This window comes from Eretmochelys imbricata, chromosome 5 (genome assembly GCF_965152235.1).
Source record: "Eretmochelys imbricata isolate rEreImb1 chromosome 5, rEreImb1.hap1, whole genome shotgun sequence".
In the NCBI taxonomy this organism is placed as follows: Eukaryota; Metazoa; Chordata; order Testudines; family Cheloniidae; genus Eretmochelys; species Eretmochelys imbricata.
Window position 1 is genome coordinate 27,769,309 of NC_135576.1, and position 27,017 is coordinate 27,796,325.

Sequence of the window (27,017 nt, forward strand, 5' to 3'; positions counted from 1 at the left end):
GAAGACATGGTTATTTTACCTATACCAGAGGCCAAGAAAGCCAGTAGGATAGACAAAGGTAGTAAAATTCTTGAAAGTTCCTGCAACAAAGAGAGAAGGACAGGAAGATGCAATAGCAGATAACTGAACTGATGAGGAAACACCACGTTGCTTGAGGGTATAAATACCAAAGTAAACTGCATCTCACCTCCTGAATAGTCATTTCCTGACAAATACCTTGCACTGAAGCAAACAGAGAACAAATAGTGCTGGGGACGCCCTTTCACCCACTTCCCCTCAGAACAAGGGCCTCCATCCACCGATCTACACCACAGGGCAGAGGCAAACAACTTTTTAAAAATGCCATGCACAACTGTGTAACATGTCTATGCATACACAGTTAAGAATTAGATTCTTTGCACTTCTGTCTACTTTGGTAATGATGGGTGAATGAATGGCTGGATTCTGCCTTTTCTTGTTAATATTTTTGCTAATTATTAAAGTTATATTTTTTTTCAAAATATGAAAGTTAGGGTTTATTAAGCAGACAGTCATATCAGTGTTAAAAAAGTAAAGTAAAAAGTAGTCTTAAAAAAAAATCAGTTTCATTAATACATTTGAAATCTAGCCAAAAACACAAAGTTATACATACTGTATCATGAAATATTAGCAATATTATAGAATCATTGAAACGTAGGACTGAAATGGCCCTTGACAGGTCATCTAGTCCAGTCCCCTCCACCAGGGAAGGACTATGTATTATTATATCAGCGGTTCTCAACCAGGCATCAGAGGCCCCCTAGGGGGCCGCAAGCAGATTTCAGGGGGTCTGAAATTAGACTCATTAGGGCTCAGGGCAGAAAGCTGAACCCACGCCACCCTGAGCCCTGTCAACCAGGGATGAAGTCCAAGCCTGAGAAGCTTAGCTTCGCAGGGCCCACTGGGAACTGCCCTACTTGCTACCCCCTAACACCAGCACTGGCTTTTATATGCAGAAAAACAGTTGTTGTGCCACAGATGGGCCCATGAGTTTTTATATCATGTTCAGGGGGCCTCAGAAAGAAAAAGGGTGAGAACCCCCAAGTTACACCATCCCTGACAGATGTTTATTTAACCTGTTCTTAAAAACATCCAATGACAGCAATTCCAAAACCTCCCTAAGTAATTTGTTCCAGCACCTAACTAACCTTACAGTTAGGTTTCAGAGTAACAGCCGTGTTAGTCTGTATTTGCAGTTAGGGAGTTTTTTCCAATGTCTAACTTAAATCTCTGTTGCTGCAATTTAAGCCCATTACTTCTTGTCTTGTCCTCAGTGGTTAAGGAGAGCAATTTATCACCTTCCTCTTTATAACCACCTTTTACGTACTGAAGACTGCTTTATCCCCCTCAGTCTTCTCTTCTCCAAACTAAACAAACCCATTAAAAAAAACAAAAAAAAACAAAAAAAACACATACCACATTCCTCCTACACCATGTTTTCAAGATGCTTCATCATTTTTGTTGCTCTCCTTGGACTTTCTCCAAATCTCTCTCTAAGTGCAGTGCCCAGAACTGGACACAATACTCCAGCTCAGGCCTTATCAGTGCTGAACAGAGTGGAAGAATTACATTTTGTGTGTCTTGCTTACAACACTCCTGTTAATACATCCCAGAATGAGTATTGCTTTTTTGCAACAGTATTACATTGTTGACTCTCATTTCATTTGTGATCCACTACAACTCTCATACCCTCCTCTGCAGTACTCCTTCCTACGCAATCATTTCCCAATATATTTCACGTTACTGTACAATAGCAAGGTAAATTTCATAGTTAAGCTGAATCTATGCCCGGATTCTCAAAGTGCATGCATAGAGCATTCCAGGGCCTGGCACCCCTGCTATCAGCAACCTTGTCAATAGGTCCTCCTCCTATATGCTGCTCAAAGTCACAGATAGCCACAAGTAATAACTTCCCCTTCGAGCTCATAAGTGTTGGGCAAAACACAATATGCAGAGATAATACAGTGGAGATATTTCTACCATCAAGCTAGGAGAGACGTCTTCACTTGCCTTTCAACCTATCAAATGGGCTCTCCATATACAAAACTAAAGCTATTTGTAGTTAAATAGTTCTTACTCCCATTAAGACTTCTAGTATATGGTTTCATAAATAAGGAAAGCAGAGAGTAGCCCGGATTACCCAGCAGAGTTGATTCATGCACCCCATTAATGTCTAAAGTACTACTGGGCAAAAAAAGTTCCCTGTTGCAATCTTGCAAACAGTTGAATATCTTGGCATCATGGACTTTTCCTGATCAAGCAACATTAATCTTGGCAAACCTGTGACTGTGATCCACCAAGAACAGAAGAATTATAACGAAGCACCCCTTTTACCTGATAAACTGAGGCTTTGGCATGGGACAATACCACGAATTTAGCACATAGGTCACTTCAATAGCCCCAGAACAACTAGGAAACCCTAATTTTAATTTCCAACAGTCATCTCCTCCATGCTTCCTTCCATGATCACATGATGCAGCAGCACATACTGAAAATTTTTACCATATCTTCATAAATCAAACTGTGGATTTCCCAGTGATGAACTTGCCCCCAGTCACCAGTGGCAACTGCAGAGTTCCAAAGGGTAGTTGCCACTAACTTCTCCACACTAAGGGGCGCATTCATCTGAGTATTCTGGGGTTGCTCAGCCTAGGACTCCAGGAAAGCACTTTCCTCATCCTAAAGGCCTGATGCTACTTCTAGTCATCCGAAGTCTGCAAAACTATCCAGTCCCACCACTCCACATTTGCTGGCATGGCCCAGGAGAGGTTCTCCAACAAATACATATATCACAGAAAAACATCCACGTGGTGCCATCTGTGAGTCCACAAGGAATTCTAACAACTCTCACCACCTCTGTGCTGTTGCCACTGATGCCTTGCAGCAGGTGCTCTTCTATAATAGGATTTATTTTTCAAAGCACAATAGTGGACAAGCACACAACATTCCTCTGTGCCTCCTCCAGACAGCATGCTGGAAATGGTGTGGATGCCAGTCCACCAAGTGACCTCTGGGACACAATTCTGCCAGCTTCCTGAAGATCTCACCATCTACCATAAAAGTTATCCAGAATTGTCATGAGCGAAGCAGCAGCAAATGCAATACTTACCCATACTGCAGGGCACTGCAACTGATGCAGCACAGTGCTGTATGGACACATGGATTGAAATGTAACCTGTCTTGTACTGCTGCAAATGCAAACAGTGTGAACACAGTTTAGTTACACAGATATAAGCTAAGTAAAATAGCATACTTTTCAGCATTTTTAAGTTGAGAGTGTCCCTTTAATGTTAATTCAGGCTTGCTGTCCATGTATTTTGGTTCATGTTTCCCTTTAAATGTGTAGATTAATATATTTTATACTGTTATAGGTCTACAATAAGACCATACAAGATGTATAACGTAGACAAGTTATTATGGGAAATGCTGTAATTCCCTTTGTTTTCCATTCTCCCCAAATATTAATTTTGGGGTATCTTTGCATGTAGTCAGTGCATGGAGAGACTGTATGAATGTGCATGCATATGTTTTCTCAAAAAGAAAAGGAGTACTTGTGGCACCTTAGAGACTAACCAATTTATTTGAGCATAAACTTTCGTGAGCTACAGCTCACTTCATCGGATGCATACTGTGGAAAGTGTAGAAGATCTTTTTATACACACAAAGCATGAAAAAATACCTTCCCCCACCCCACTCTCCTGCTGGTAATAGCTTATTTAAAGTGATCACTCTCCTTACAATGTGTATGATAATCAAGTTGGGCCATTTCCAGCACAAATCCAGGTTTTCTCACCCCCCCGCCCCCCCACACACACACTAGTCTCTAAGGTGCCACAAGTACTCCTTTTCTTTTTGCGAATACAGACTAACACAGCTGTTACTCTGAAACCTGTCATATGTTTTCTGCAATCTAGAAGAGTCTGTGATGAAGAAAGCCTAGGTTGTTTTACTGATTTTTGTTTGCTTGTTTCACTTTTAACTATATGTATTGGGGTGAGAATTGACTGTGAGGAAGGCAAAGAGAAAGGGGAGAAAGGGTTTCCATCAGTCACGTCTATGCCCATTTTCTTAAATTGTTTTACACGCAGGAAAAGTAGTAAGAGCTCCCACAGACACTTTGTTCTTATTTGTTGTCTCATGTTGCAGATAGAAGACAGCTAGTTTGCGAGGTCATGGGAATTAAGAATTAGCTGGGCAAGAGAGTTGGTAAATAGAAGCATCTTCAAATACACTTTAATTTTATTTATAACCAATAAACAAATGTTGATCTTGGGCCCTAAGCACCATTGAGATAATTAAAAGCACATCACAGATTAGAGTTAGCAGCTTCTGCTCCCCCCAAAACCAGAACATAAGGAAGTTGTCCAGATGTGAAAATCAAAGCCAAACTACACTAATGGCTGTTGATTGTGAGTGATTCATTGTGCTCCTTTCTTCCCCATAATCTTGAGGAAAGAGATGAGCATACTTCAAAGCCAAAGTACAACAAATTCAGGCCATTACAAAACGTAAATAGGGTGAGAAGAATTATAAGATGATGGTTCCTCAAAGAAAATGTCCTCTTTTATAAGAATGGGGTTCTAGTGCCACTGTTGACTACAGCTGTGGCTAGGGTAGATAAAAATCTAGGCTTTTTTTTAAAAAATAATTTAAAAACCCCAATTTTTCAATTTAAATCGGACTTTTTAATTCAATTAAATTTGAAATTGACAACTTATGTTAAGGCTTACATTTTAATCTATTAAAATCATTTAAATAAAAAAATATTATGCAGTACATATTTGCTGACAAGTTTTAAATAAAGTCAAAGCACTGGTGGAAGTCACTGGCTAAAGCCTGGAACAAGAGTTTGTTGGGGTGCTAACCCACATTTTGACAGCAGTAGCCTCTTCTGCAGGTGAGCAGAGAATATTTTCTTCATTGTGATTTACTCAACTACTTCAGTTCAATTACTAGTTCATTCAGAGCCGAGAAACCAATAGGGAGTTGAAACCAATGAAACAGTAGGAAAGCTTGTTTTCATCTTCCAATCTATGAATTAAAAGTAAATGTGCGAGGGTGAGATCTACTGGCTCAAAAACCTTAAAGGACACAGTGACCAGAAATAATCAGTTCTGTTCCCTAACTATAGATAGGTTTCAGAGTAGCAGTGAGTGGGGGTGGGGAAGAAACCTGGGGAAATAGTTTCACTTTAACTGGACAGTCTCTATGTAAAAGAATATCACTATAAAAGGTCCCCCCTTCCCCTCCGCTCACCTGCTGATAATAGCTCACCTTAAGCGATCACTCTGGTTACAGTGTGTATGATAACACCCATTGTTTCATGTTCTCTATGTATATAAATCTCCTCACTGTATTTTCCACTGAATGCATCTGATGAAGTGAGCTATAGCTCACGAAAGCTTATGCTCAAATAAATTTGTTAATCTCTAAGGTGCCACAAGTACTCCTTTTCTTTTTGTGAATACAGACTAACACGGCTGCTACTCTGAAACCTATACTTGTCAATGACTTTTTGCGGTGAAACTCAGAAGTTTCACTGCCAAAAAAAAAAAAAAAAACCACCTCCACAAGAGGCATACAGCTCTTACTGGTGATGCTTTTGCAGCGATGTGCAAGTGAAGACATGTTCTTCCTGTTTACAGAGCTTTTAGTCTCTGCAGGTTATCCCACAGTGCCTAGGTGACCACTCTGGCCAGCAGCTCTGCTGCTCGGTAAACAGACACCCATCCCCCACCCTGTAAAGCCCTGGGAACTTTGAAACTCCCCTTCTGGTTTTCTTTGCAAGTGCTCACTTATCTGGCCAGGTGACAATGCCTGCTCCTCGAAGCAAAGGATCCTCTGCTTGGAACAATGCTGAGCTACTGGAGCTGATCAGTGTTTAGAGAGAGGAGGCAGCTGTGCAGGACTCCAGGATACCCCGCAATCACCGCCCCCCTTCCCACAACACCCATCGTCAAAATGGGGAGAGCTGCACTGTGGAATAGCTGCCCTCAGTGCGCTGCTATCATAAACGATGAAAGTGCTGCAAATGTAAACACTCTCTGATGCCTGTGGAAGTAAGTGAGTACACAAACCAGCGCTCTTCTTTCACCGATTCATCATCATTGTTGAAACTGACAGTGCAAAAACTCTGCAAGTGTAGACATAGCTTAAGAAGCAGCCAATGCAGATCACAGAGCACAGGTGTCATGTGTTGCCAAGTGAAATACATCACGTCGTAAGAGAGCTGCCACATTCTCCCAACAAACTCAGTTTCCATTCCAGGTAGATTTAGGTATAGCTCCAAGCAGAGTGCCTTGTTACAGTCTAATCTTGATGTAACTAAGGTATAGGTTACAGCAGCCTATTAATAATTCTAATGGATAAGCCTTGAGGATGGTAGGAAGTGCCTTGGTTTTAGGCTTCTTCTGCAATTTACTTTGGCATCTCTTGTAAAACATGCAAAATTTCAATGTGGTTTTACCCTGAATGTTAAAAAAGAACTCCCACAAGCTGACCACATTGCAGATCATACAATGCAGCTATTGGATTTGAAGCAAGAATTAAAATTCATGGAAGTCCTATGATTTTTGTTATACAGGAGGGTAAGACTAGATGACCACAACGATCCCTTCTGGCCTTAAAAATCTATGGGCTTGATTTGGGTGTTCCAACCATTATCTCCAATTTCAATGTAGGCGCTATTCTACATATAGATCAGCTACCTAGTTTGGAATTTAATCCCTATTGACTTTTATAGTCATCTGAATGGGGTCAGCATTTAATAGTGACCTCCCTTTCCAATCAGGGTTCCATGTAACTCACAAAATGCTATCATAAACTATTACAAAAGGATTCTTGAATTCTCAGACCCCTTCTCACATTCTAGCGGTTTCTTCTGCCTGGAGGCCACCAGGGTTCAAGAATGAGCTCTGACAGGGTGGAGTTGGCAGTGGCCAGGAAGCCCCCTGAAGTCTGCAAGTCAATACAATCATTTTATGCTGAAGTACAAAACTATGGTTGAGGTCAACATCAGTTTCTCCTCTGTTCCTGGCGAAGAACAAGTAACAGGTCACCCTGAACTCTTTCAGGGGGTATGCAGACTAATTAACATAGTATGCCTCACCCTATTAGTTCCTTCAAGTTGAATGCAAAGGGAATGTAACATTAGTGATGACTCAGGCCCATTAGCCCAGACTTGCACCATTCTGAGTAAGCAGTGTAGCACAAATAGCCAAAGCCTGTTTACTTTAGGTCCTGTCCACTCTCCAACTTTTAACTTTGATTTTGTAACCAGATAGAGGCATGTTCACCTTAACTAGTTACAAGTAAACACGAACTTGCATCTACACCGCAGCTTTTCTACCATCCCAGCATCCATGTTGCTGTGTAAACATGTTTGTATCAGTGTGTAACTGATAATTTTCCCCCTTAAAACACTCAAAACCTCTGGCAAGTGTTAATTTTACCAGGAAAGAGGTTAAGAGGACTAAGGTAAACTCACTGAGGAAGATTTCAGAGTAACAGCCGTGTTAGTCTGTATTCGCAAAAAGAAAAGGAGTACTTGTGGTTAGTCTCTAAGGTGCCACAAGTACTCCTTTTCTTTTTTCGCTGAGGAAGATGGCTCATTACTGCATCCAGATATAAGAGGAGAGGAGCTAGGATGAGCATTCCTGACGTAGGGAACATAGGACCAACCAAGCCCCTGGCTGGATGTAAACTTTATGTTCTTTGTTAACATAAGCCAAAATCCAAAGAGGGGTTTTTTTTATTTACACCATGTGGGGACTTTGGGAGGAGTTGGGTAAAAATCCTGATCATAAAGTGCATTACTGTGACTTATTATTTGTTGTGAAGTAGCTCTCAAGAGCCCCAGTCAGATTGGAACCATATTGCATTAGGCAGTGTAAAACCATAATAAAAGAAAATTTCTTGCATTTTGGGAATGCTGAGCAGCTCTTGGTCTCAGCAAGGGACAGTGCCCGGAGGATATGCCCAGAAAAGCTACACCAGCTTCACGTGAAGCCACGCACTCTAGAATGTCTTACCACACAGATAGCTGGGAGGAAGGAAGACCAGCCAAAGTGATGACAGACATGGTTGGGTGCCCTGCCTGCTTTATGAACACTGGTTCAAAGTTAGTTACTCAAAGACAGCCAGGTGCCAGTCTAGGCCTCTTGCAGAGGCAAAGCACAGTTAACTGCCATGTTTTTAACCATATGTTTGAGAGCCATTTTAGCCAAATAATTGTATGTTAAAACTTGTTCTAAACAGGTTGTTACTGATTAAACGTATAATAAATAAGGAGACCCCTTGGAAATAGAAATGGATAATGATTAAGAAAAAGAAATCAGATATTTCAGGTTATTTCAACAGATTTTTAAAAAAATATTTAGCTCTCTCAATGATAAAAAGTGTTTTTTTAAAAAAAGATCACAACAAATATTTTAAATAATTTAAATCTCTTGTAGCAAATATAGATACATCCTTTAAAATAAAAGAGTGAACCAAAAATATATTTTAAAAAAACCCTTATTTCTGATTGAAAATATCATTATGTATATACTAATGCATTGTTTAGTGGGTCATGAGATTAGGAGTTCGGAGTGCTATAACCAGCTGTGCTAACATCTTTCTGGGACGTCCTTGTTGATTTAGCCTCTCTATGCCTTAGTTTTCCTTTTAGTAGGCTGGGGGAAAATACATGCTAGACTTAGTGTGTACAAAAGCAGTAGTTTTCCCAGATGAAGACACATGGTTGGTGATACTAAGGGCTAGTCTACACTAGAATCGATGCAGCTGCACAACTGCATCAGTGGAGCTGCGCCGCTGGTAGTGTAGACGCGCTATGCCGATGGGAGAGAGCTCTCCCATCTGCATAACAAATCCATCTCTGTGAGCCGCGGTAGCTATGTCATTGGGAGAAGCTCTTCGGCTGACATAACGCTGTATGCACCAGGTCTTAGGTTGGTGTAACTTACACCACAAGAAAGGTGGCTTTTTCACACCCCTGAGTGACGTAAGTTATGCCGACATAAGTGCTAGTATGTACAAGCCTTAAGGTAGTGAGCCAGCTGATGTATCTTCTGTCTTATCGCTATTAAGTTTGGGGGACAAAAAGGATCACACTTCTGTGCTTGGAACTTGCCATCATGTTTGGTAGGACTCTGGGCTAGTTTACTGACTTTGAAATCAAAGCTTAGTTGGTGACTGTCTAATTGTGGGTAAGGTGCCCAGCAATTAGACCTGCTCTAAACTTAAAAATTAGATCTACCTAGCTACCTTGCTCAGAGCTGTGAAAAATTTCACATCATGAGCTCTATAGTTAGGTCGACCTAGCCATTTTACAGGTCGACCTAACTACAGAGCTCATGATGGGTGAGTTCAACAGATGAATTCTTCAGTTAATTTAGCTACCACCTCTCAGAGAGGTGGATTAACTACATTGACAGAAAAACTCCTTCCATTGGTTATAAGTATATATGCTATGGTGCTGGAGCTGCAGTAGCAGTACACATGGCCTTTCAGATGAATTAGCACCTGATTTATAGCATGGCTCTGAAGTGAAAATAGTGCAGATTTTCTGAACAGGTCAGTAATTGAAGGCGGCTGAGTTAGAGGGGGCAAGTCACCCATTCCAGCTGAGGGTGGGACCCAGGCTTTAAAAAAAATAAAAATAAAAAAAGCAGCATTCAGGCTCCCAGGATATAGCTACACTGCATTTTAAAACCCACAGCAGCAAGCCTCATAGCCCTGGTCTACAGACTTAGGATAACACTATGACACTAAAAACAGCTGTGCAGATGTTGTGGCTCAAGCTGGAACTTGGGCTCTGATGCCTGGGGATGGGGGAGGGCTTCAGAGCCTGAGCTGCACTATTTACACAGCTGTTAAACCATAAGGTGATCCTGAGTCTGCAGACCCAGGCTCAGCCCTGGTCTACACTACAAACTTTGGTACAACTATGTCTCTCGGGAGTGTGGAAAGTCCACACCCCTGAGCAACACAGATATACCAACCTAACCCCCAGCATAGACAGGAGGCTTCTCTCGTTGACATAGCTACTGCCTCTCGGGGAGGTGGAGTACCTATGTTATCAGGAGAAGTTCTCCCATCGGTGCTGCTGCTGAGCTGTAAGTGTAGACAAGCCCTTAGACTCGCTGCTCCAGGTTATAAAATTGTATAGATGTACCCTTAGTGGCTGGTAAGATGAAAGCAGCTGGGAGACAAAAGCTATGTTTACACAAGGATGAAAAACCCACGGCATGGCTGTGGCTGGCCCAGGTCAGCTTAAAAAAAAAAAAAAAATCAGTGTAGATGTGCAGGCTCAGACTGGAGCATGAGCTCCAGGAACGCTCTACTCTTGCAAGTTCCCAGAGCTCAGGCTCCAGTCTGAGCCCAGACATCTACATAGCAATTTTTCGGCCCCCAAGCCCAAGCCCTGCAACCCCAAGTCAGCTGACCCAGACCAACAGTGACCATGCCTCAGGTCCTAAAGGAGTTAGCCAGCTGAGTAAGGCAAGGATTTCTCTCCTCCCCCTTAACTTGCAGGTACTCTACAAGGAAGAACTCACACTGGGAGGCAAATTGTGTATCATCAGCACCACTGCTAACTCTTCCTCAGCCTGCACATGTGGGGGTCCTAGCCAAACAAGGCAGCCTGACCCTGGAGGCTTCTACCCAGGTCCTAGTCTTGACTTGCAGGGAATGCAGCTGCATGTCCCTGCCAAGAAAAATCAGGCAAGGGGAACCACCCAGCATGAGAGATGTCTGTTGGTGGAGTTACTCAGGAAGCAGGTATGAGGGCTAGAGGAGGAAGTGGGTCATCTATGTCACATCTGGGAGCTACATCAGTGGAATGAATACAGAAATGCCTAGGTTGGTGGATGCTAGCCAATTAAAGAAGACTATAGCAGCATCAGAGAAGGAAGGAGAACTAGCTGGTCTACTGGGGGGGTTGACTGGCAGCTGGTCATCTCGGACAGTAGATAGTGTTCCATCCCTCATCCAACACCCCATCCAAGTCAAGAACTAGTATGCTGTACCGGCAACAGGATGAGAGGATCAGACCCTAATGGGCGAGGAAGAGGAGCCACCTGCCCCTAAGGCTGGGAGACTCACAGCAACCACACCTAAGAGCAGATATAGGGTAATGCTGACCAGGGACTCGCTTCTGAGGAGGACAGAGACATCCATCTGCAAATCTGATGGCCCAGGGTCCTGCCTGCATAGAATCTGCATTTAAGACATCACAGGAAGGTTGCAGAGGCTCAGCTGTACCACTGACTGCTACCCCACACTGCTCATCCATGTGGGCATTAATGATACCGACAGGTATAATTCTGAGCAGATCTGCAGTGACTCCAAGGCTCTGGAAGCGAAGATGAAGGAGTCAGGGGTGCAGGTGGTATTCTCAGCCATCCTCCTGGACGAAGGTAAGGGCCCCTGCCGGGACACATACATCCTAGAGATGAATGCCTGGTTACGCAGATGGTGTTGATGGGAGGGCTCTGGCTTCCTTGACCATAGGATGTTGTTCCAGGGAAGAGGACTGCTGGGAAGAGATGGAGTCCACCTGACAAAGTGGAAGAGCATCTTTGGTCACCAACTTGCCAATCTAGCAAGGAGGGCTTTAAACTATGGGCTTGTCTACACAAACTGCTGCAGCAGCACAGCTGCGCCACAGCAGTGCTTCAGTGAAGGCACTAGCTACAATGATGGGAGAGGTTCTCTCATTGGCATAGGTAATCCTTCTCCATGAGAAGCTACTCTATGGGTTAAGACGGTTTAACTGCTTCACTCAGCGTGTGAATTTTTCACACCTCTGAGTGACATAGTTCTACTGACCTGATTTCCTAGTGTAGGCCAGGCCTAAGTAAAAAGGAGGTAGGGTCAAAAGCCCACAGGCAGGTATATATTTTTTTAAAAAAGGTAACCTTTACAGAAGGCTAGATGTTGGGGGTTGGAGGGAATGGAAAATTACAATACACAGTTACAGGAATAAGAGTGAAAATGGTGGAGAAAGTCTGCTCAATTTCTTTGATGTCTATATACAAATGCAAGCAGTATGGAAGAACTGGAAGTATTAGTACATAAGCTAAATTATGAATTATGACACCATTGAGACTTGGTGGGTTAAATCTCATGTCTGGAATTATTGGTATAGAGGGATATACCTTGTTCACAAAGGTAAGGCAAGGGGAAAAAGGGAGGTGGTGTTGCATGGTACATCACACAGGTGCCAACTTCCCAATGTACCGGGGGGTATTCAACCCCCGTCTCTGCCCCAGGCCCCGCCCCCTCCCCCACTGCACCCCTTCCTCCAAGGCCTGCCCCGCCTCTTCCCGCCCCATTCCATCCCTCCCCCAGCACGCCACACCCTAGCTCTTCCCCCTCCCTCCCAAAGCCTCCTGCATGCCATGAAATAGCTGATTGTGTGTGGCAGGAGGGAGGCGCAGATTAGTGGGGCCTGCTGGTGGGCGGCAAACACTGGGGGGGTAGGGTGGGAGCTGATGGGGGCTGCCAGTGGGTGCTGAGCACCCACCATTTTTTCCCCATGGGTGCTCCAACCCCAGAGCATCCACGGAGTCAGCACTTTTCGTACATCATACTCATGTTCTGAGGTCCAGAAGGAAGAGAGGCAGACCAGGTGAAAGTCTCTGGGTAAAGATAAAAGGGAAAACACAGTCTATTACAGACCACCAAATCAGGAGGAGGTGGTGGATGAGACATTTTTAGAACAAACAAACATACATCCAACACACTTAGCCTGGTAGTAATGGGGGACTAACTACCCACATATCTGTTAGAAAAGTAATACAGCAAAACACAAGATGTCCAATAAGTTCTTGGAATGTATTGGGATATCTTTTTGTTTCAGAAAGTGGAAGAAGTAACCAGGGGGGCAGCCATTTTAGATACCATTACGACAAGAGAGAAATTGGTTGTAAAACTGAGGGTTGAAGGCAATTTGGCCATCAACAATCTAATGAAAGCAATTCTAAGGAAAAGAAGGAGTGAGCAACAGAACAAGGACAACGGACTTGAAAAAAACCCAGACTTTAACAAACTTAGAACATGCAAGTAAGGTCCAATGGGAAGAAAAACTAGGGGGAAAAGGAGAGCATGTGGGGCCAAAAATCAGAAAAGCTAGCAATAAGAAGTTCTATAAATATATTAGGAAAAGGAGAAAGATGAAACAAAGTGTAGGTCCACTACTTCGTAGGAAGGAGAGCTAATAACGGATGACATCCAGAAAGCTGAGGTGTTTAATGCTTATTTTACTTCAGCCTTCACTAAAAAGATTGTGACCAGATATTTAAAAGAAAACAACAAGGGGAAGGACCACAAACCAGAATAAGAAAATTACAGGTTAAAGAATATTTAAATAAGGTAGATGTATCCAAGTCAGCAGGGCCTGATTAAATTCATCCTAGGGTACTTAAACTAACAGCAGCAATATCGGAATCATTACAGATTATATTCCCGAAGATAGGTGAGGTCCCAGATGACTAGAGAAGGGCAAACATAGTACCTATTTTTAGAAAGGTGACAAAGATGACCTGGGAAACTACAGACTAACTTTGATAACTTGTTCCAGGGTCTGTCAAGGTATCAAACAATCCGTTTGTAAGCACCTAGAGGACAACACGATTGTAAGGAATAGCCAGCATGGATTTGTCAAGAACAAATCATGCCAAACCAACCCAATTTCCTTCTTTGACAAGGTTACTGACCTAGTGGACAGGGGAGTAGGAGTTTCTAGACAGGATATCTTGATTTTAATAGTGCTCTGACACAGTCCTACATGACAGTCTCATTAGCAAACTATAGAAATGTTGTCTAGATGAAATTTCTATAAAGCAGTTGCATAACTGGTTGAACGACCATACTCAAGGATTAGTTATCAATGGTTCACTGTACAAATGGGAGGACATATCTAGTGGGGTCCCAGAGAGATCACTTTAGGTCTGGAACTATATATTTTTTTCCATTAATGACTAGGACAATGGAGGGCAAAGTATGCTTACAAAAATCAGCAGATGTCCCCAAATTGAGAGGGACTGCAAAAACTTTGAAGGCCCAGGATCAGAATTCAAAATGACCTTGATAAAGTGAAGAACTGGTCTGAAATCAAAAGATGAAATTCAATAAGATAAGTGCAAAGTACTGCACTGAAAAAGGAAAAAATGCACTACTACAAAATCGGAAATAACTGGCTAGACAGTATACTGCTGAAAAAGATCTAGAGGTTATAGTGTATCACAAATTGATTGTAAGCCAACACTGTGATGCAGTTGCAAAAAAGGCTGTCATCATTCTGCAGTGCATTAACAGGAGTTGCACATCTAAGACACTGAGGTAATTTTCCCCACTCTATTTGGCACTGGTGTAAGGCCTCAGCTGGAGTACTGTACCCAGTGTTCACTTTAGCAAAGATATGGACAAACTGGAGAGAGTCCAGAGGAGAACAACAAATATGATAAAAGGTTTAGAAACCCAATCTATGAGGACAGGTTTAAAAAAAAAAATCAAGCATTTGTAGTTTTAAGAAAAGGAGACCGAGGGGACACCTGGTCAGAGTCTTCAAACATGTTAAGGGCTGTTATAAAGAGGGCAGTGATCAACTGTTCTCCATGTCCTCTGAAGGTAGGACAAGAATTGATCAGCTTAGTTTAGAGGAAGGAAGATTCAGGGTAGATATTAGGAAAAACTTTCTAGCTATAAGGATAGTTAATCACTGGGAATAAGCTTCCAAGGGAGGTTGTGGAATTCCCATCATTGAAAGTTTAACACCTGTCAGGACGGTCTAGATACACTTGGTCCTGCCTCATGGGCTGGACTAGATAACCTTTCAAGGTTCCTTCCAGCCCTACATTTCTATGACTCTATGAAGGACCTACAGAAGAGTCAAATACGGTTGAATTTTTAGTGCAAGAAAACATCTTTGACAAGGAACACAGAATGGTTTTCACAGTGGTCCCACACGAAGCTGCAATCATAGAACTGAAACACCTACAGAAGTAAAAATTGTCAAAGCACTAGGCATTTCCCCCCATTCTATTAATATCAGACATTCAGTTGCACACACAGCCAGAATGCCTCACTGTTCCAATGGCCCAGAATGGGAAGTGGTGGCCTCAGCTCATTGCCAAATAGGATTGCTACCTGACTTGGATCATGTCTCTGAGTCTTACTAGTCAATACGAATGAATCAGTTAAAATGCTATTACTAAGTTCCCCTGGATATGCTATATTAACTTTTTGCCAGGTTGTTTCACAACATCCTCAGCCAATGGCAACTTTATATTGGTTTTTTTGTAATGCATTTCAAACAAAATTTATACAAGGATTAACAGAGGTGTTAAGATCTAATGTACAGTTCTACTGAAATCAATTAGATTTTGTATGCTCTCTCTATTAAGTACATGTACAACATGTGAAACCTGAATGTACAAAGTCAAAAGGAGTTACTGTCCATATGAAGCAAACATGCAAGTGTTTTACTTCATGCACAAGTAGCCCCACTGACTTCAGCAGTACCAATCATTAATGTGTTTGCAGCACGGGGACCTTAGTGGTTCATTTTGTTTATAGAACTCACCCACTTCAGTTTTAAAGACCACCACATTAGCAACAATCTACATTATATTTGTGGTAACCAGTGTTAAAACAATATACCACAAAACCTCTCTTTTTTTTATTTTTATTAGACAGGTGCAAAAAAGTATCAGAAACTTTGTTTTTCCAGAACTAAAAAAATAATTGCTCTTGATGACATTTTATTTTGTAAATAAATTATGTATGGCCTGAGACATGGTATGTCAAGTTCCAGCCTATAGGTAAGTAGAATTGCTTATTAATAACTTCTCAAAACAGGGCTCATACCAAAAAGTACCCTTTTTTTTTTTTAAATTACTCTGTAAACCTGGAGCTACTGTTTCTCTAATACAATTACACATGAAATGGAAAACCTTATAGCTGTTGCTATAATTCCTGAAATATTTTTCTAACCAGTATCCTATTTCCTTATAGTGCGCAGACTATTTTGACACTCAGCTTCCATCACTTCCCCATCACCCTACCTCCTTGTGAACACGCATCTAGTCACAGCATTAACATTAAGATCTTCTGAAGCAAAACACTTATATTACAGGCATCAGCTCAGCACAACCAGGTTTATATACAAAATGCAACCCTCATTCTCTTCCACAAATCAAGAACTTTAGATAAGAACATTTTTGCCTTTAAACTTCGGGGGAAATATCAATGCTGCCAGCAGGGCAATTTGTTTTCCAACAGAGTCAGAGAAAAACCCCCAAAAATAGTTAAACGTATACGTTAGTCCTCAACAATCATGTTAGCTAGGCAGTGGTTTTGTATTTGCCTAACACATGGCTGATTAATGTTACTCCTGGGGGAATTCTGAGCCACTGCATGTGCGCAGAATTTATGTCCCCCGCAGATTTCTTTGCTTCCCTGCACAAAAATGACTTCCCTGTGCTTCCCTGCCAGAAACCTGCAAGAGCAGTCAGACACCACTCCCTAGCTGCCCAGGAACATCGTTTCAGGCACCCGGAGCAGCCAGCAGAGAGCTAAATCACAGCAGGGCTGGGGATGCCCCACCCAGTGGCTCCTACCCTGAGCCAGGACCAGCTGCTAGTTCCAGCTGCACTGGAGGCAGGAGAGGATGAGACTTCCTCTTCCCCTGCAAGACTTATCCCACCCCCAGAAACATCCCCCAGCTGCAGGAAGCTCAGCATCCTCCCCTGTTTCCCGCCCCCATCACTCCTCAGCTACGGGTGGGGGGGAGGGGTCGCTGTACAGGGAGCTGCTCCCCCATCCGCCCAACCCCCCTATATCCAGACCTCCCATTCCCAGACACCCTCACCAAGCCTCCCCCCGTACAACCAGAACCTCCCTAGCTCTCCTACCCAAACCTTACCCCACTGATCCTCAACCCCTCCATCTAGAGCCACCTGCGCCCAGAAGCCCTGCCTCTGGATCCCAACCCCTGAACCCAGACCACCCTGCATTCAAACCCTCACCATGATGAGTCCTACGCCCCTGCACCCCCCTTAGCCCCCACACCACTGACCCCCAATTAGCTTCATCCAGACCCACACTCCCCCAGCACCCAGACCCCTCCACTGAGCCCCAACCACTTCACCTGGAAGGCCCTGCAGAGTCCCATTGCCCCTGCACCTGGAACCCCGACCCACAACAATCCTCTGTGCATCCAGATCCCCTGCACACCTAGACCCCCCACTGAGCTGCCTGTACACAGATTGTCCCACAGAATCCTCTCACACCACATCAGGATCCCCCACACTGAGCCCCTCCATACTTGCAGTCTGCCTGTTTGAGCCTGCATGCCCCACATGTGGTGCGCCTGGCACAGAGGGGCAGGGCCCCAGCATGTTTCTGGGATATGTCCAGGCCTTGTTCTGTTTCAGGGTCGGGTGCAGCCTCACCCGAGTCCAGGGCACGGGGTGAGGAGGCTGCAGGGTGATCTCCCATCTTCATGCAGCCAGTGGCCTGTGCTCCCCACTACCATGCTGGAGCCTCTGCATTTGTTAATTGAAACTTGAAGAAACTTGCAGAATTTAAAAATATCATGCGCAGAATTTTTAATGTTTTGGCACAACATTTTTATTTTTTTTGGCACAGAATGCCTTCAGGAGTATTAATGTGTAGCAAGTGTCTTTATAGTATCGTAATATTTTGCCACAGAAAAGGACGTATGTTTAACGAGAGCCAGTCAGCAAACTTTGAAACAAACTAACACATACAATAATTACGAGATGAAGTGCTTTCTTAAGCTATAACATGGTGACAGGAAGTCCAGAATAAAGAGGTCTTAAGTAGGGCTGTCAAACGATAAAAAAAAATTGCAATTAATCACAAGATTAAAAATATTGTCATGATTAATCACAATTTTAATTGCACCATTTAATAATAATAGAACACCATTTATTTAAATATTTTGGTTGGGGAGGGGGAGTGTGTGTGTGTGTGTGTGTGTGTGTGTTTTTGGGGGGCACTGTCTCTTTAAGCAGAGTATTCAGGAGCCTGAACACTTTTTCAACCAGCAGCAGTTGCTATCTGCAGCACTCACTCCTGAGCCAGCAGCAGACAGGTTCCCCCTGCTCCCCGACCCCAGCTCAGCGCAGCACACAGAAAGCAGGCTCCGGGTCTGGAGCAGCTTGCCCAGGGATGGCTCCATGGGGTGCGGGGGGGGGGGGGGGAAGGAGGTAGGAGCAGCAGTGGAGCAAGGCAGCAGGAGGAGGGGCACTCATGCCCCGGAGGCACACAGCAGCACCCCTTGAGCACCGCACCCTGGTGGGTGATTAATGCTGGTTAAAAAAACATGTTAATGTGTTCTGAGTTATTCACATGCAAAACTGCAGTTGACAGCCCCAATTATTATTTTTTATTACAAATATTTGCATTTTAAAAAAGAAAAAAAGATCATGCTTCTACTTGAAGACTGCACCAAGGGGCATAAAAACGTTTAGCATAACTGGCATATAATTACCTTGCAACGCCAACTACAACAGTGCCAAGAGAACACCTGTTCTCACTTTCAGGTGATGATGTAAATAAAAAGCTGGCAACATTATCTCCCATAAATGTACATGAACTTGTCTGTCTTAGCAATTGGCTGAACAAGTAGCAGGACTGAGTGGACTTGTAGGCTCCAAATTTTTATATTGTTTTGTTTTTGAGTAGTTATGTAAAAAAAAACTATTTGTAAATTGCATTTTCATGATAAAGAGATTGAACTACAATACTTCTGAGATGAACTGAAAAATACTATCTCTTTTATTTTTACATTGCAAATATTTGTAATAAAAATATTAAATAAGCACAGGTTTCAGAGTAACAGCCGTGTTAGTCTGTATTCGCAAAAAGAAAAGGAGTACTTGTGGCACCTTAGAGACTAACCAATTTATTTGAGCATGAGCTTTCGTAAGCTACAGCTCACTTCAGCGGATGCATACCATGGAAGCTGCAGAAGACATTATATCCACACAGAGACCATGAAACAATACCTCCTCCCACCCCACTGTCCTGCTGGTAATAGCTTATCTAAAGTGATCATCAAGGTGGGCCATTTCCAGCACAAATCCAGGTTTTCTCACCCTCCGCCCCCCCCCACACACAAACTCACTCTCCTGCTGGTAATAGCCCATCCAAAGTGACCACTCTCCCTACAATGTGCATGATAATCAAGTTGCGCCATTTCCAGCACAAATCCAGGTTTTCTCACCCCCCCACCCCCATACCTGGATTTGTGCTGGAAATGGCGCAACTTGATCACTTTAGATAAGCTATTACCAGCAGGACAGTGGGGTGGGAGGAGGTATTGTTTCATGGTCTCTGTGTGTATATAATGTCTTCAGCAGTTTCCACGGTATGCATCCGATGAAGTGAGCTGTAGCTCACGAAAGCTCATGCTCAAATAAATTGGTTAGTCTCTAAGGTGCCACAAGTACTCCTTTTCTAAATAAGCACAGTTCACTTTGTGTTCTGTGTTGTAACGGATATCATCATATTTGAAAATGTAAAAAAATCCCAAAATATTTATAATAAATTTAAATTGGTATTCTATTATTGTTTAACGGTGCGATTAAAACTGTGATTAATGATGATTAATTCTTTTAATCTAGTTTGTTTGTTTTTCATTCATCACTTGAGTGAACTATAATTGACAGCCCTAGTCTTAAGCACCACAACTGATCCTACAAACCAGGTACATATGGGAAGAGATGGCTATACGATCTATCACAGCCAAAAATTCATTCATCAGAAAATACTGAAGCAATTCCAAGCACAATCTGATACACAACACTGACAAAATGAGGTGGAGCTGCACGTTGATTTAGGGTGAGATTTGGGCTGGAGGGAGTAACAGGGGAGCCTCTGGAAAGGCAACTGGAGTTTAGAGAACTGGCTAAATTAATAGAACTGTCCAAACCCCAAAAGGTGTAAACAGCCCCATCTGCAGCCAGCAATTAATGACCCTGAAAAAGAGTCTCTCAAAAACAACTCCAGAGGACGTAAACGTACATTAGATGTAAACGTACGTCTACCAATAACCCATCGCCCCCACCCCGCACACGCACGCACACACACGGAGGTGGGGGAGGAGAGCTCTACATACCTAGCAATACCCCCTCCCAGATCTCACCCCTTCACTGCAACAGCTGTCCACACTAAGACCGAAAATAGCATCCCTACGCTCCCGCAGTTTGGTGACACACCGACGCACAAACTGATCCCGACTAGAACTCTAGCCCCCCACGACAGTCCATAATCGCCAGCGGCACCACCCAGGGCAGCGGACGAGCCGCAGCTCCGCTCTCACCTGGGACGCACTCACTCTGGCAAGGCCCCTCCTTTCCACAGAGCAGCCACCTCCCACGGTTTTGGCGGACCCCCGGGACGCACCCAAGCCCCTCGCCCAGGGGAGGGACTGGACATGCCTCCCCCGGCCCAGGCCCCTCTCCCCTGGCCGCGCCTTAGAGGCGGGGTTTCACCCACCTCCCATGGGGCAAGGGTGGGGCTGGACTCCTAGGGCACCAGCGATGCCCCAGCCCGGCCTCCTCAGGGCCCAGCCCACCCCGGCACGGGGCGCCCCCCCGGCCTCGCTTACCTCGGCTGAGATCAAGCGGGACGTTCTCCTCGCCGCTATCATTCCGACCTGTGTGGGGGGGAGAAGCGGAGAGCCCGTTAACCTGGGCGGGGAGGGAGTGATGGGGCCGGGGGAGCAGCAGCGGCGCCTCCAGCCGGGCCTAGCCGGGCTCCTTACCTCGGATGCGGAGGTGCCTCAGCGAGCGGGCGCGGAGGTTCACCGCCATGTTTACGGCCCCGCAGTCACAACACCGGAAACCTCGCCCTCTCTCGCGAGGAGACCGAGCCGCCGACGACGGCTCCCGCGGCCCCCACCGGCCTGTCGCGAGGGGGCGCGGGAACGCGCGGCGGCGAGCGCGAGGAGCTGGGCGCTCGGCGGGGCCTGGCGCCAAGGAATGACCCCGGCGTGCCAGAGGGGAGCTGGCGGAGCTCAGCGAGGTCCCGGCCTTGGCTCCCCCGCCTTGAGAGAGGAGGCCGTCAGGACACCCACCCACCCACACACACACATCGCCCCGCCCCGGCTCGGGGGCTTTCCCTCGGCACCCTCCAGGGGGGCGTTTCCCTCCATTCGCTGCCCCCTTTCCCCACCAGGGCAGGGGGTGTCTCTTCACCACCTGCACATTAGTATGATTTATGACGTCCACCATGGGGGCAGCCGCCTTCAGGGGTGTGGGGGGTCCCCTGGCCCCACAGCTTTAGCAGCAGAGTTGGGGGCCTCTCCGTAGCGCCTAGCTCGCTCCTAAACCTTTGTATGCTGTCTGCTCCCCGCCCCCACCGAGTCTTTCACAATACTGCAAAGCCCAGCATTCAAAAATCCCGAGATGTGACTTAAAATTGTGAGGTTTTTTTATATATATGGGGGGGGGGGTTAAGTGCTTCCTGGGGTCATTGTTTACTGGGTAGACTTGAAACACGTGTTCACCCTCCTCTGTAACCATGAGGGCTGGAGGCTTTTTCTTTTTCTTTCTTTTTTTAAATTGGGAGCTGGAATTCTCACTGCATTCGAGGAGCTAGGGCTTTAAAAACACCGAATGTCCCCAGACTCATAACAAAAATCACAATTGGTAAAAGTCAGCATTGCCAACAAGTCACTAGACCAGATTGCTGCTGTTTAAAATACTTTTGCAGCCTCGTAACAGACTTCCCAGCAGCTTTACCTCTGACCTGCTAAGTGGTGAAAATGAAAATGTTGAAGAAAAGGCCCAAAATGGCAGATTCAAAGAAACATTTTAAAACACTCCAGACTGCCCCTGTCAACTTACCCTGTTGTGCTGCCTTCAGTCTAATTCTACACCTTTGTAGAAAACGTGGCAAAATGCCTTCTTTTCCAGGAGAGCTTGCAGTTCTAGAAGCTGACTTCCTACAAAATTGTTTCAGCTAAACAACTAAAGATGGTGGTTGGGTTTGTCATGTGACATTACTTTTTTGACTCCCATTACAAAAACGCCACACCTTCTATACCTCATGCCTGCCCTATTCAGGCAAAAGCTTAAATAAGCAGAAGTGATTTACAACATGTGCTAAAGGTCAGGAAACTCTGCTTCTGAAGGACCACAGATGAAGCAAGTTCTTAGCGGATGGCCCTACACATAAGAACACCAATGTCCTGATATTTCAATCTCCGTTACCTCAAATATCTCAAGTAGGGTTGCCAGTTTTGGTTGGATGTATTCCTGGAGGTTTCATCACATGACATGAACTTTAATTAAAGATTAATATTTAATTCCTGGAGAGTCCAGGACAGTCCTGGAGGGTTGGCAACGCTAGTCTCAAGTGATTTTAATTCCTCAGGTCACTAATGGGAAGAAAGGTGTTTTCTCACACAGCCAGGATAGAAAACCATATGGAGCTGTATAGATCAAGGTGAACACCTTGAATTGCATCTGCAAGCAAATAAGAAGTTAGGATAACAGCTTTGTGCCCTGCAGCTGATACTACTAACTAAGCAGATTACTAGCCATTCTCCTCTCTCTGAAGTCTACCCGGCATCCCTGGGACAACTGGAAGGCTAGAGGTATCCTGAATTCTGAACTTTGGCAAATGATGGCTATACTCCTTCAATATCAGGAGAGTCACTAGCTTGTCCACCATCTCACCATGCTTCCTCTCATCCTAGCCCTTTTTCCCACTTTACACCTAGAAATCAAAAGACCACTGGACCAGGGGGATGAGGTGGACGAGGCTTTCTTCCAGCAACTAACCGAAGTTATTAGATGGCAGGCCCTGGTTCTTATGGGAGACTTCAATCACCCTGACATCTGCTGGGAGAGCAGTATAGCAGTGCACAGACAATCCAGGAAGTTTTTGGAAAGTGTAGGGGACAATTTCCTGGTGCAAGTGCTGGAGGAACCAACTAGGGGCAGAGCTCTTCTTGACTTGCTGTTCACAAACAGGGAAGAATTAGTAGGGGAAGCAAAAGTGGATGGGAACCTGGGAGGCAGTGACCATGAGATGGTAAGAGTTCAGGATCCTGACACAGGGAAGAAAGGAGAGCAGCAGAATACGGACCCTGGACTTCAGAAAAGCAGACTTTGACAACCTAGGGAACTGATGGGCAGGATCCCCTGGGAGAATAACATGAGGGGGAAAGGAGTCCAGGAGAGCTGGCTGTATTTTAAAGAATCCTAATTGAGGTTACAGGGACAAACCATCCCGATGTGTAGAAAGAATAGTAAATATGGCAGCGACCAGCTTGGCTTAACAGTGAAATCCTTGCTGATCTTAAACACAAAAAAGAAGCTTACAAGAAGTGGAAGATTGGACAAATGACCAGGGAAGAGTATAAAAATATTGCTCGGACACGCAGGAGTGAAATCAGGAAGGCCAAATCACACCTGGAGTTGCAGCTAGCAAGAGATGTTAAGAGTAACAAGAAGGGTTTCTTCAGGTATGTTAGCAACAAGAAGAAAGTCAAGGAAAATGTGGGCCCCTGACTGAATGAGGGAGGCAACCTAGTGACAGAGGATGTGGAAAAAGCTAATGTACTCAATGCTTTTTTTGCCTCTGTCTTCACGAACAAGGTCAGCTCCCAGACTACTGCACTGGGCAGCACAGCATGGGGAGGAGGTGACCAGCCCTCTGTGGAGAAAGAAGTGGTTCGGGACTATTTAGAAAAGCTGGACGAGCACAAGTCCATGGGGCCGGATGTGCTGCATCCGAGAGTGCTAAAGGAGTTGGTGAATGTGATTGCAGAGCCATTGGCCATTATCTTTGAAAACTCATGGCGATCAGAGGAAGTCCCGGATGACTGGAAAAAGGCTAATGTAGTGCCCATCTTTAAAAAAGGGAAGAAGGAGGATCCTGGGAACAACAAGCCAGTCAGCCTCACTTCAGTCCCTGCAAAAATCATGGAGCAGGTCCTCAAGGAATCAATTTTGAAGCACTTAGAGGAGAGGAAAGTGATCAGGAACAGTCAGCATGGATTCACCAAGGGCAAGTCATGCCTGACTAATCTAATTGCCTTCTATGAAGAGATAACTGGCCCTGTGGATGAGGGGAAAGCAGTGGATGTGTTGTTCCTTGACTTTAGCAAAGCTTTCGGCATGGTCTCCCACAGTATTCTTGCCAGCAAGTTAAAGAAGTATGGGCTGGATGAATGGACTATAAGGTGTTTAGAAAGCTGGCTAGATTGTTGGGCTCAATGGGTAGTGATCAATGGCTCCATGTCTAGCTGGCAGCCGGTATCAAGTGGAGTGCCCCAAGGATCGGTCCTGGGGCCGGTTTTGTTCAATATCTTCATAAAAGATCTGGAGGATGGTGTGGATTGCACCCTCAGCAAGTTTGCACATGACACTAAGCTGGGCGGAGAGGTAGATATGCTGGAGGGTAGGGATAGGATACAGAGGGACCTAGATAAATTAGAGGATTGAGCCAAAAGAAATCTGATGAGGTTCAACAAGGACAAGTGCAGAGTCCTGCACTTAGGACGGAAGAATCCCATGCACCACTACAGACTAGGGACTGAATGGCTAGGCAGCAGTTCTGCAGAAAAGGACCTAGGGGTTACAGTGGACGAGAAGCTGGATATGAGTCAACAGTGTGCCGTTGTTGCCAAGAAGGCCAATGGCATTTTGGGATGTGTAAGTAGGGGCATTGCCAGCAGATCGAGGGACGTGATCTTCCCCTCTGATCGACATTGGTGAGGCCTCATCTGGAGTACTGTGTCCAGTTTTGAACCCCACACTACAAGAAGGATGTGGAAAAATTGGAGAGAGTCCAGCGGAGGGCAACAAAAATGATTAGGGGACTGGAACACATGACTTATGATGAGAGGCTGAGGGAACTGGGATTGTTTAGTCTGAGGAAGAGAAGAATGAGGGGGGATTTCATAGCTGCTTTCAACTACCTGAAAGGAGGTTCCAAAGAGGATGGATCTAGACTGTTCTCAGTGGTAGCAGATGACAGAACGAGGAGTAATGGTCTCAAGTTGCAGTGGGGAAGGTTTAGGTTGGATATTAGGAAAAACTTTTTCACTAGGAAACACTGGAATGCGTTACCTAGGGAGATGGTGGAATCTCCTTCCTTAGAAGTCTTTAAGGTCAGGCTTGACAAAGCCCTGGCTGGGATGATTTAGTTGGGGATTGGTCCTGCTTTGAGCAGGGGGTTGGACTAGATGACCTCCTGAGGTCCCTTCCAATCCTGATATTCTATGGCTCTATGAAAAGAGGCTATCATCCAGGTTTGACAAAAAGTAGACAAGGTGCATATCAATAGCATTGCAACACAAAACTTTTCATAATTTACCTTAGTGACAATGCAACTTTGGAGAACCCTAAAATACAGAGCTCTTGGGTCAATAGACAAAGTTCCAATACCTCCCTTTGAGATCACACAGAGAAGAATGAAATCATTCAAGCAATCTCATCTACCCAAGGCAGCATCTTCCAATGATTCAACAGAGCTTTGGTGTCCATACCAAAGACACTTAAGATTTATCTAAATCTCCAGAGTCCATCAATCTCTATCAGTGGACTAAGGACATGACTTGTTCCTGTGAATTTTTTTTTTTTAATTGACTAATCTCATCCAACAGCAGAGCCTGATCCAAAGCTTATTGAAATCAATGAATGCGCATATGGATTTCAGTAGGCTTTGGGTGGGGCCCATAAGGCCTGGAAAGATTTAATTTAATTTCATATATAAATTATGTGGGCCCAAGCTAAAAACTGCATTTGTAAGTGATTCTTCTACCACTTTTGCAGGGAGTGTAGCAAGATAATGCAATTATTAAAAGAATAATGTCAAGTAGTTTATATCCACAATTTCACTTACCGTAACATTTATAATCTGATAGAAAATATACTCCATATTTTAAACATTTGACTTTTAAATCCACCCATTTGTGAAAAATAGCTGTTTATTAAGCAGAAGAAAAGTTTAAAAGACTTAGCACACAAGCCATGACATTAAACTATGAACACACAAATTTAAAATAATAGCATGAGTCTCCTCAGGTGAGCTCTGCACTTCTCTGCACTTGAAAAGTGTCTATATAAAAATGAAACCTTCTTACTCCACAGATCATCATCCTCTCTGTATTTTTTTAATCAGATCTTCAGCCAGTACTGGTATCTCCTCCTTCTAACTTTAGTGACTAAAATGAGTTTTGACTACTGTTTGCAGAGCCAACCCAGCAAAAATTGAATGAGCTACAGATTGTATTCTACTCATACATCATCAACATAATTATTTCATAGAATCATAGAATATCAGGGTTGGAAGGGACCCCAGAAGGTCATCTAGTCCAACCCCCTGCTCAAAGCAGGACCAATTCCCAGTTAAATCATCCCAGCCAGGGCTTTGTCAAGCCTGACCTTAAAAATCTCTAAGGAAGGAGATTCTACCACCTCCCTAGGTAACGCATTCCAGTGTTTCACCACCCTCCTAGTGAAAAAGTTTTTCCTAATATCCAATCTAAACCTCCCCCCCTGCAACTTGAGACCATTACTCCTCGTTCTGTCATCTGCTACCATTGAGAACAGTCTAGAGCCATCCTCTTTGGAACCCCCTTTCAGGTAGTTGAAAGCAGCTATCAAATCCCCCCTCATTCTTCTCTTCTGCAGGCTAAACAATCCCAGCTCCCTCAGCCTCTCCTCATAAGTCATGTGTTCTGGACCCCTAATCATTTTTGTTGCCCTTCGCTGGACTCTCTCCAATTTATCCACATCCTTCTTGTAGTGTGGGGCCCAAAACTGGACACAGTACTCCAGATGAGGCCTCACCAATGTCGAATAGAGGGGAATGATCACATCCCTCAATCTGCTCGCTATGCCCCTACTTATACATCCCAAAATGCCATTGGCCTTCTTGGCAACAAGGGCACACTGCTGACTCATATCCGGCTTCTCATCCACTGTCACCCCTAGGTCCTTTTCCGCAGA

General features: G+C 44.4%; 1 protein-coding gene across 4 annotated transcripts in view; it reads right to left on the reverse strand.

The window, feature by feature from the left end:
- RICTOR (RPTOR independent companion of MTOR complex 2) overlaps positions 1-20,900 on the reverse strand; it is a 189,240-nt gene extending 168,340 nt beyond the window's left edge. For 2 of the 4 annotated variants that reach the window (XM_077816777.1, XM_077816776.1), the window contains exons 1-2: positions 20,816-20,864; positions 20,660-20,707 (exon numbers count right to left, since the gene is read on the reverse strand). Coding sequence is in view for 1 of the 4 variants with exons in the window: in XM_077816775.1 (XP_077672901.1) it covers positions 20,660-20,707; positions 20,816-20,864 (97 nt within the window). In the remaining 3 variants the exon portion in view is untranslated. Of the gene's footprint in view, positions 1-187; positions 221-20,659; positions 20,708-20,815 lie in introns of those variants that run through there. The other 2 variants (XM_077816775.1, XM_077816780.1) reach the window with 2 other exon arrangements.
- Between the last annotated feature and the right edge of the window lie 6,117 nt (positions 20,901-27,017).